General features: G+C 36.2%; 1 protein-coding gene across 1 annotated transcript in view; it reads left to right on the top strand.

Annotated features, from left to right (window-relative positions):
- The first annotated feature begins 528 nt into the window (after positions 1 to 528).
- Positions 529 to 11,714, top strand: part of adcyap1r1b (adenylate cyclase activating polypeptide 1b (pituitary) receptor type I) — a 38,300-nt gene continuing 27,114 nt past the window's right edge. Inside the window, exons 1-2 of the mRNA XM_073851295.1 lie at positions 529 to 734; positions 10,477 to 10,659. Coding sequence (XP_073707396.1) covers positions 10,600 to 10,659 — 60 coding nt within the window. The 5' untranslated portion in view covers positions 529 to 734; positions 10,477 to 10,599. The remainder of the gene's footprint in view (positions 735 to 10,476; positions 10,660 to 11,714) is intronic.

Raw genomic sequence — 11,714 nt, 5'->3', positions numbered from 1 at the left:
GATCAGCAATGGTTGCTATGGTTACCTCATCACGCGAGAGCTAATTCTGTTCTCATTTTTTGACTTGTTGAAACATATAGGCCTATGCATGTGTATGTGTGTAAAAAACAATATTTTATGATCTACCCACACCTTTGACTTTTCAGACCACTGATTTTTTGACATTTTTTAGTAGAGCTTTATTTTTGGACTGGACTCACTGCAGCCTTAAAAAAACTAGAGAGGGACAGAGAGAGAAAGAGAGAGAGAAATGGGGGTGTTTGAAGGGGTTCATCTAAATGCGCAGCGCATATCAGGGATCATTGTGAGTCTGCGCGAATAACCGCTCAGCAGCGGACTGTTACAACAATATAGAAAATAGCGAGTTATTTCCAGACTACATCTTTTACTTCAAAGCGTGGCTTTTCTGTGTATTCGTATGCGTGTATTTTTCATTCATTGCCTTATTGTTCCCTCGTTCATCTTTGAGAGAGAGAGAGAGAGAGAGAGAGAGAGAGAGAGAGAGAGAGAGAGAGAGAGAGAGAGAGAGAGACACACACACACACACACACACACACACACACACACACACACACTACTTGTCCGCAGAAGTTTTTCGGGGCGTCTTGAGGAAATGTTTGTGCACCAGCGCTCGCCGCAGCAGTTACAACGCCTGTGACTGACAGCGAGAGACACTCTGCATTCTGCATCGTGTTGATACGTCCTTTTGCGAGACCCTCCAGCCTTCTGGGACAGTAAGATTCATGATTCATTGTATACTGTTTATTCTTGCAGTGACCATTTAGTGAATTCTGTATCGAAACGCATATGATTTCTTTTGCTGCATGTGTAGCCTGTAATTAAATGGAATGTACTGTGGATCAATAGCTCTCGTATGGATGAATTATAGAGCGAATATTTCCATTTTATATGTCAGTTTTTATATTAAACATTTTTCTATGGAATTGCTAGGCGAAATGCTATTTAATAAGGTTGGTTGGAGAGTGGTTTGAAGACGGTCTGCGGTTTCTACTGTATGTTTAGTAATAGCAGCCAGCTGGGATTTGTGGGGTTTGCAGGAATTATTAATTGTTCAATATACAGTTTAAAGGCAATGTGCTTTCCTTATAATAAAACCAAGTGCATTAAAAGCTAAAAAAAGAAAAGAAAACACAAGTCCAGCGTGCAACATCGCCTCGCTTTAAGGACAGACCACTGTCATGGAGCTGCAGCTCATGTTGTCATTAAAACACGTTAGTAAGAGAGCTTGTATAATATAGCCTAACACAACTTAAAGCATTATTAGCCAATAAATGTTTTTAATTTACAGTTCAGCAGAACGCAGAATTTGTCCACTGTATTATATATGATGAGCTCTTTTCACGTTATTGCTACATTAATAGTCAATGACTTACAACACTTTGATTGTACTGATTCTGCATGAATTATAAATGTTGAAACCTTTTTGCTATAGCCACGCCACACCCAAACTATAGTGCGATGATTATGCCACAAAATGGCAGCACCAACTTATAGGGAAATATATATACATACATTATATATATAATATATAAACCTAATACTTTAAATCCAATTCATGTATTGCAGAAATTCTTGAAATATGTATATATAAATTGTGTTCAGTGAGTTGAATTTTATATATACACAAATTAACCACATTTTAAGCAGTCTTTTTGCATTTTTTTCTTTACCCCATTGCTGTATAGTTAATTCCTAATTTTAATGCATTACATTATATTACTGTAAGTATATGTGACCCTGGACCACAAAACCAGTCATAAGGGTAAATTTTTTCCATTGATGTACGGTTTGTTAGGATATGACTATATTTGGCTGAGATACGACTATTTGAAAATCTGGAATCTGAGGGTGCAAAAAAATCTAAATATTGAGAAAATCGCCTTTAAAGTTGTCCAAGTGAAGTTCTTAGCCATGCATATTACTAATCAAAAATTAAGTTTTGATATATTTACGGTAAGAAATGTACAAAATATCTTCATGGAACATGATCTTTACTTAATATCCTAATGATATTTGGCATAAAAGAAAAATCAATAATTTTAACCCAAACAATGTATTGTTGGTCTTTGCTTGTGCTACTTATGAGTGGTTTTGTTGTCCAGGGTCACATATTTACATATTCACCTATGTGTAAAGTCACCTTTTACCCTTAAATCAACTTTTTTGTTTACTAGCCCTGGTGGTGTGATTTCTGATAACCCTGATTACATAAGCATAAAATGATGTCATTATTACTTGTTGATCTCTATTTTGAAGGAACTCGGCATAAACAAACCTATGATTTGATTGCAGTGAGTAGGAGATCAGTCTCTCTCCTTCCTTCCTTTTTCCTTTCCCTGTTTGTGTTGGATGGTATAAAATATCCACTGCAGAGCCTCTGTAACTGTTATGTCGGTATTCATTTCTATTCTTGTTGCTCTCTGGTGTCTTTTGAAACAGACCCCTCAAGTTATTGTGTTGCATGTGTGTGTGCAAATGAACTGCTTTACAATTTTACACTCAGTTCAGTTCAATGGACCTCTGCTAGTGCAGCATTAAAAATTACACCACATTATATGGTGTTCAGTTACATCCACTCACCGCTAATAATATAAGAAGTCAAGATGAACAGGTTTATATGTGTTCGATATTGAGTTGAGGTCTTAGTTTAACATATTTTAAAAAGAGGTGAGACATTAGTAATGCAGGCATTTTTTGTTCATGAGTCCCTTCTTTGTTCTGAACAGTTAAACTGCCCACTGTTCTTCAAAAAAAAAAAAAATCCTTTAGGTCTTACGGATTCTTTGGTTTTTCAGCATTTTTGTGTATTTGAACCCTTTCCAACAATAATTGTATGGTTTTGAGATCCATCTTTTCACACTGAGGACAACTGAGGGACTCATAGTGTAATAGTTGCACTATTACAGAAGGTTCAAACACTCACTGATGTTTCAAAAGGAAAAACAATGCATTAAGAGCCAGGGGTGTAAACTTTTGAACAGAATGTTCCTAAACCTAAATATATATTTTTTTCATTTAGTACTGCCCTTCAGAAGTTACAGAAGATACTTATATGTTCCTCAGAAGACAAAATAAGTTAAATTTACCGTGATTTTCAAATTCAAAAAGTTTTCACCCCCCCCCCCCCCCCACCCCCAGTTCCTAATGCAATATTTTTTATCACGTGTCTCATACCATTAGTTTGTATTATAATGTGTGCATCTCACATACAGTGACACACTAGCAGATATGGGCATATATGTACTTGCATATACACATTTAGCTCACTCCACCTTACTATTTTCCGTGTGTTCAGCATTTTTTGTCATTGGGCATAAATTCTACATTCACATTTTGCTAGCCTGTTGTCAGCCGCTGCCACCCTGTTTAAATGATTTGTGCTTGTATCACATACACTACAGTGCCGCTTTGATAATAACAAATCCCTCTGTTACCTGGGGGCTCATGGCACAGTAATTGAAGTCACCCCATGCAATCCCTTGTGATTTGTACTGAGAGAAAAAGATGAAGAGAGAAAGAGACTCCAAATTCCCTAATTCCTGATTTACGCGATGTATTCGCTCAGTGTTTTAAAAAGAGAAATGTGTCTTTATGCTAATGGTAATCCCCCTCCTTCCTCTTCAAACAACAATTGACAATCTAAATATAGCTGTGCAGACTTTAGTGACTTAGTTCACGATTGGTCAGGCTAGTTCAGAATTAACACACTCTAATGAGATTTATGAGGAATATTCAGTGGAGAAATGAGGCCAGAGATCTATCTAATGCATATGCGACAGATTTCATCCATCCTCAAGGATGAAAATGGTTACATCCACTGCATATCCCTTTATTTCCCACCATATTCTGCCTTTATGCTCTTTCTTTCTGCACACTAAACCTGTCTGGGTATATTGTGAGTGGTGCTGTGACAAATTACTTTAGCTTCATGACCACTAGCTAGTGGCGCAGGGCAGATCTAATACAGCTATACAGCAATATTGGAACATTGCAACATTGTGGTGTCTTTGTGCTGTGGGTGCGTTTGATAGATATTATTGTGGGGAGTGAAAATCTGGGTTGTCAACTGGTCAGACTGACATGCCTTATTACCTCTGCAAAGTCATTTGAAGTGTGATAATAACCTTGGCTGGATCACTGGCCTTAGGAGGTAGGGGAGAGCTAGCTTGACTTGTTTTTGTTTACACCAGCATCCTGTTTAGAATAGTTTTGCACTCGTTGGGTTTGAGTTTCAGGATTTTATCTCTTTGATTTAAAGTTTCTCCACAACATGAAACATGACTTTGACTGTCCATTTGAAATGAAAACCAGTATAAACCTATGCTTCCAATAAAAAGTTTGGGGTAGGTAATGTATATATAACATTTAAAGAAATTAAAGGGCTAGTTTACCCAAAAATGAAAATTCTGTCATTAATTACTCACTGTAAGATCTTTGTTCATCTTCGGAACACAAATGAAGATATTTTTAATGAAATCTGAGAGCTTTCTTTCCATAGATAGTAACGCAACTACCACTTCAAGGCCCAGAAAGGTGGTAAGGATATCATTAAAATAGTCAGTGCGATATCAGTGGTTCAACCATGATTTTATGAAGCTACGAGAATCATTTTTGGTGCAAAGAACAAACAAAAATAACAACTTTATTGAACAATTTATTCTCTTCCGTGACAGTCTTTGCCATGTGTTCACAAGAGTATTACCCTCTGAAAAATGCTGTGCTAAAACAACCCAACTTGGGTTATTTGGCAACCCAGCAGTGGGTAAATATTGGACAGAACACATGCTTGGGTTACTTTGACCCAGCTGGTTAGATTAAATGTTTTTACCCAAGATGCTGGGTAAAAATCACACACAGAATTATAGAGGCAACAGCAATAATCAAAAGATGAACATTTATTATTAAACAAGAACACCCAAGGACAAAAATATGACAAATTGAATTGATTTGGGTGAATACAGCATAATTTACAATACATTTAAACTCGTTTAACAATCAGTTTAGAAATAAATAAAAAAAATTAACAAATAGCATTTAAAATAGCATTTTAATTTAGGTGTATTCAACCATTTTCTGTAACCACTTTTCAACGAAATAGTGCTAATTCTTGTGCCGTTGTGTCGAGGGACCTATGAACCTCAGAATGCCTTTCACTTGTAGTGGAAAGATGCCATGACTGACTCCATAACCTGCCCATAAACAAGCAGTACTGAAATTAGAGAACATATTTTAACATCAAGTTAAATTAAATTCAGTATTATAATGAATAAAATCAATTTATGTTATGCAAGGCAAAAGGTGTTTCCAGCATACAAAATGTCCGCTGTTGACACAGCTAACTGACATCTTACCCTTGTATGTTGCTTTGCATAAAATAATAAAATTTTAGAACACTAAAAACTTTATAAATTAAATCAAATGTATACAAATTACTTAAGAAGTACACCAAATCGGCTCTCTTCTGTAGAGGATGCAATAAAGTTTGTGCTCTGACTGTAACTCAACAGCTGGGTTGTTTCATCTGAGACAGGCTCAACCCAGAGGATGGATAGAAAAAATGAACCCGATATTTAATAACCCTCTAAAAATGTCCCAGCAGCTTAATTACAGAAAAACTACCCAGCACCTGGGTAAAAAAAAAAATAACCCAGCATTTTTTAGAGTGCAGAAAAACTACCCAGCACATGGGTAAAAATATTAAAGCCATGTGTTCTACATAGAACCTGGATGCACTGCACCTTGTTTAGAAGCAGAGAAAGTTGCACGCTATACATAAAACAGTCTTCATAAACATGTTTGAAGATTTTGACAGAAAGGATGACTTGGCTTATTTGCCTAGCCTTATTTATTTGAACCAGAATCCTGTCCATGATCTCCAGTCTGCCCGCCACCAGAAGTTGCCTGTGCATTACATTGACTCTCACGCCTTACTGACTGTTACACATCACCCTGGACTACACTTCCCATGCTCCACCTTACTCATTACGTACACAGCTGTAGCCAGTCACTATCTGTATAAATATGAGGCCATTACAATAATTCTGGGCCGAGTATTGTATTGCGTTTAGCACTCACCTAGTGTTAGCAACAATTACAGAGCCAATCCTTCCTTAGTCTAAGTTCAGTCTTGTATTCTTGTCTAGTTATCCGGGCCTTGATTCCCTGCCTGGTTTATCTTGTCCTGCCTGCCCTGGATCTCTCGCCTGTTTTGGATTACCCTTCATCTTGCCGTTTCGGACCCTGTTCGCCCCTCGTATGATCTACTGACTGTCTGTCAGGATTGGATTACGTTCGCTGTTGATCGACCCTCGTCTGTTATTCAGATTACTCTTGTGTCTTGCCCTCAGTATACCTGTTTGCCTGTGTTCGACCCTGCCTGTTTTGACCATGTTTTGTAATAATAAAAGCTTGCGTATGGATCTGCCCGCTTCACGTCTCTGTCACTCCGTTACACAGACGATGAACTTAAAGAGATGGATGTTCTACGTCAGAATGCTGTGGTACTGTTAAATAAAGTCATTATGTTTTTTTCTTTGCACACAAAAAGTATTCTCGTAGCTTCATAAAATTACAGTTGAACCACTGATGTCACATGGACTATTTTAACGATGTCCTAACTATCTTTCTGGGCCTTGAACGTGATAGTTGCCTTGCTGTCTATGCAGGGTCAGAAAGCTCTTAGATTTCATCAAAAATATCTTAATTTATTTTTCTTCAGATCTTATGGGTTTGGAAAAACATGAGGGTAAGTAATTAATGACAGAATTTTTATTTTTGGATGTCAATTTCAAATAAATGCTATAAATGCAAATGTCATTACTTCTTCAACGATATGAAAAGAAATCACATTTAAATCCAGAATGGAGTGAAATTACATCGGATGTCATAGACCTGAAAGCCAGGGAAATGCTTAAGGCATGGCACTAGATCTGTCACATACTGTAGGCTATGAAGTGCCACCTGTCCCTGAAGTATGCCCTTCAGCTAGCCAAGCTGTCAGTAGCAGTGTTTGACCTCCAAATGCTAACACTCACACTCCACATAATATTTTGCCAATATAGACGAAATATCATATATTAAAACGCCTTGGTAAAAACCATCCAGCCTGTCAGTTTCCTCAAACAGGATGGCCCTCCTCACATATGTTGTTCTGTCAGTAGAAATAATTGTACCTAATTGCGAAAGGCATGTCCTTTTGTGGAGAGGATTTGCTATGGTAAATGTGCCCCGGGGAGTGTGGAAAAGGAAAGTGTTTAGGCATGCAGCCTCTCTGTGGCCTCTGATAGCTTAAGCACACACTCTGGAATGTTGACACTAACACACATGTGCAAATACTGCAATACTATCACCCACCGAGTCCCATAGTCACACTTCAATGGCAGCGGAAACACACATGCACAGACGTACACTTTCCTAGAGACAAAAAAGGACATTTCCTCAACTATATTTCTTTGGATGTTTTGACATTTAGTTGAATTCTGTTAACAATGGGGTAAGAAAACCCAAGTTTGCCATTTGCGGCTTTGGCACTGGCAAGCATGTGTCTCTCTTTTGGTTACAGTTTGGTCTGTTTTTCGCTTGTGTACTGTAAATGTCACTTTTTGTGCATGCATGCTTGTTTGTTTTTGCAAGCATCCTTGTCTAGCATGTCTCAGTGTGATTTTGAGACACCGCTGGGGGAGTTCTCAGCCAGTCAGCTTCATTATACCCACTAATTACAGCAAGAGCAGTTTCCAGAGCAGCTGTTCCACTCGTTCCTCCCTATCTCCCTCCAGTCCTCCATCTAGCTACGTATCCATCCATCCATCCATCCATCACACTTATGCTCTCTTTATCTCTTTCACTCTCCCATCTGAGTCTACCAAAGTCTCCCCTGCAGCTCCTTCCTCCTCCTGCCCTGCCTTCATGAGATTGGTGTTTGTGATTGAGAATTGAATCAGCAATTATCTCTACGCAATACCGTGAGTTGCGTCATAAGGCTGTGGTCTTTGGATAAACAACTTAAGAATAATAGGCTCTATATTCTCGGGTAGACGCATGTACTGTTTGTGGTCGGTGTAGTTGGTGGCCATGTGTATGGTGTAGTACTGTATCTACAGTACAGATGAGAAAATATAGCTGTTTTACAAGGTGGTGATTTAATATGAATTTTAATGAAAGAATTTGTAAGGTTTCTTAACCCCTTCCCCAAAGCCAACTATCTGTCGGGCAGATCATACGAAAATGCACTTATGAGATTGTATGAATTTATATAAATTAGGTACCAATTAGCTAAAACATGCAGCAATGCAATTTGAGCATATACAATTTCTTTGGACACTGCAATGACATGCTCTGTGGTGCCTTTTCCAAAAGCATAAATTCAGCTTATAACAAGTAATAATTTTGAATAATACACTGCTGTTCAAAAGATTTTTAAAAAGATTTTTAATGTTTGTTGAAGAATTCCTTTATGCGTATCAAAGCTGCAATTACTTAATCAAAAATACAGAAAAAAACTGTAACATTGTGATATGTGTTTACAGTTTCAAAGAATGTTTTTTCACCTCAAAACCTGCTGCAAAATACTTACCATTCTGTCAATAAACTCACCTTTAATGTTTTATACTTACCTCCGTCTCTGCCTCCTTGTATGCTGTGACAATAGTTTATTCCTGTGATGCAAAGCTGATTTTCATCAGCCATTACTCCAGTGTTCAGTGTCACATGATCCTTCAGAAATCATTCTAATTTGCTGATTTATTACTTTTATTATTAATTTTGGATGCACTCGTGCTGCTTGCAATTTTTTGGAACCTGTGATTCTTTTTTTTAATGATTCTTTGAATAAAATGTTAAAAAGAACAGCATTTAAAATATTTTTTTAAATAAAATGTCTTCCAATATAAGTCTTTGCTATCACTTTTTTTTATTAATTTAACACATCCTTGGTGAATAAAATGAATAATTAAAAGAAAGAATACAAATTTACTGACCACAAACTTAAATGGTAGTTTATGTTGTTATGAAGATTTCTATTTTATATAAATGTTGTTCTTTTTAACTTTTTATTCATCAAAGAAACCTGAACTTTCACAATTTTACTGTTTTTATCTGAATTTTAGATCAATTAAATGCAGCATTGATGAGCATAGAAAACATATTAAAAAAAACATCAACAAGCTGTTGAACGGCAGTGTTTGAATGGAAGTCAATAGAATGTAATACCCCTTTTATGTTATATCTTTTATCTTTTATCATTATGAGAGTGTGTGTATGCTATAACAATGTCCAACAATATATATATATATATATATATATATATATATATATATATATATATATATATATATATATATATATATATATACATGCATCACAAGAGAAATGTGTCATTTTTATATAACATTTTCACCACAATGATGTTGACATTTTGTGGTGGTAATGAGTAATTTAGATATAAAAAAAGAATGAAATGGAAGATGCCTTCCTAAGATTAATTTTAGAATTTTATGAAAAGCACAAATTATATATTAAGAATATTGTTGCATAAATTGACAAATGGAGATGCATAAAAAATTACATACGTGATATTTACATTATGTATTTTCTTCTCATATCTCATTTCAAACATTTTCTTCAATGATGCTTTTGACTCTTTGGCAATTAAAAAGTTTTTCATATTTTAAGTGGCAAAACTGATGATTTTGATGAAAATCACACAACTTACTAGTCATAATTTCTGTAAAAATAGATATCAATATTTTTCACACAATACTGAAATTGTATAGAATTATTTACTTATAGCCGTTCAGAAGTTTGAGATCAGCAAGATTTTTTATGTATTTTAAAGAATCCTTTTCTGCTCGTTACAGCTGTGTTTATTTGATCATAAATACAAAAAAAAACAGTAATATTTTAAAATATTATTATAAGTTAAAGTAGTGGTTTTCTATTTTAATATACTTTAGAATTTATTCCTGTGATGCAAAGCTGAATTTTCAGCATCATTACTTCAGTCTTCAGTGTCACATGATCATTCAGAAAGCATTCTAATATGATGATTTATTATCAATGTTGGAAACAGTTGTGCTGCTTAAAATTTTTTTGGAGCCTGTGATACTTTTTTTCAAGATTCTTTGATGAATAAAACGTTAAAAAGAAGAGCATTTAATTACACAATTAATTACAACTACTATGAAGTTAAAATCTATTAGTCCCTGAGGCATGCTTTTTTTTTAACATAGCATTTCTTTACTTGTATCTGATTGGTCTGAACTTAAATTCAATAGTGAGGAAAACCGCACATGTGTGAACTGTCACCTTTATGTCCCTGCAAGGTTGCAAATACACTGCTCTTGAGGTTTGACATTTTAACACAGTTTGATTGAGTGCCTCATAAACTCGACTGGAATAAACAGGAACTACAATCTCACTTGCATCTAAAACCTTTTATTATCATTTTCTTTTTTTCAGATCCGATGATGTTTTGAAGTACCGCAGCAGTTTTCCAGTGTACCTGTTTACCATCCAGCACTTTGTTGTTCCTCTCTGCTGCTGCTGATCGCCGGATATAATCGCATCAGTGCTCTAAACAAAATGGCTTCCACAGTGAGAAAATGTCAGCACCTGTTTTTAGCACTCATCCTTCTCCCTTTGGTAAGCTATGTGCACATTTAATCTTTTACAAACAAGGCAGATCCATTGGATTAATAGGCCTGAATTGCATAAAAGTGTCACTGATTTAAACATGATGGAATTGAAAAGCGCAACACAACAACATAAGGCTTCAGAAAATAAATATTCTGAAAAGGTCTGAGACAGAGAGCGCGCACCATGCAGGAGAAGGAGGAAGAGAGAGGGAGAAAGAGCGTGAGAGAAATTTATAGCGGGGTGGGGTCTGGGTGAGAAAAAAAAGACCCCCGCATGTCCTTTTTCATCCTCTATCTTGTTATTGCTTTGTGTAAATAATCCACATACAGTCAGTCAAATTTAAAGGCATTTTTATTGTTTCCTGGATGACTGCTTGTTTCATACATGGTATATCCTCTCATAACTGAGCCGAGAAGTGCCTTCCTTGTTTACATGAAGAACCATTCTCTCTTTGGTCTACTGTCTGTGCCTCCAGCTGAGGAGAAACAAACGTCCAAGGGCAATTTACGTCACATACACTCTGGCACTTAGATGGTACTTGGCATCCAATGATCACTGGCACCAGACAGGCCAAATGTAAACTGCCCAAGAGCCAAAACAGTTATGGTACAGTGAGTACTTCAAGCGACAAAGGCCATGCTGTTTTATTTCACTTTATGTTAACACTAAAAGCTGGCAGTGACATTGCAATGGAATATTTACGAAAGCTATACTTCTGCTCTGTCTCAGTTAGCTGTTTTACTTATGACCATTACAGGATGAACAATGTTACTTCTGCTGACATGTAGAATGGAAGGCAATAACAGATTTAAAAACATGCATGAACTACAGCCAAAATAAACCTTCATTATCATTAACAAATGAGGAAAAACCAAAAGCAGGTGGATAGAGTGCAATATCATAAATTAATTAAAATGACTAAAAACAACCCAGGCTCATGAAAATACATGCCTCTATATACATTTCTGCAACATCGCAATTACCTTACTGCACGTTTCGAGGAAGTTTCAAAGTGAAATGTCCTGAAAGTGGTGCTAAAACACGTTCAATACCTGATCATG

Source organism: Garra rufa, chromosome 12 (genome assembly GCF_049309525.1).
Source record: "Garra rufa chromosome 12, GarRuf1.0, whole genome shotgun sequence".
In the NCBI taxonomy this organism is placed as follows: domain Eukaryota; kingdom Metazoa; phylum Chordata; class Actinopteri; order Cypriniformes; family Cyprinidae; genus Garra; species Garra rufa.
The sequence above is the reverse complement of the archived record's forward strand: the minus strand, read 5'-3'. Positions and strand labels throughout refer to the sequence as shown.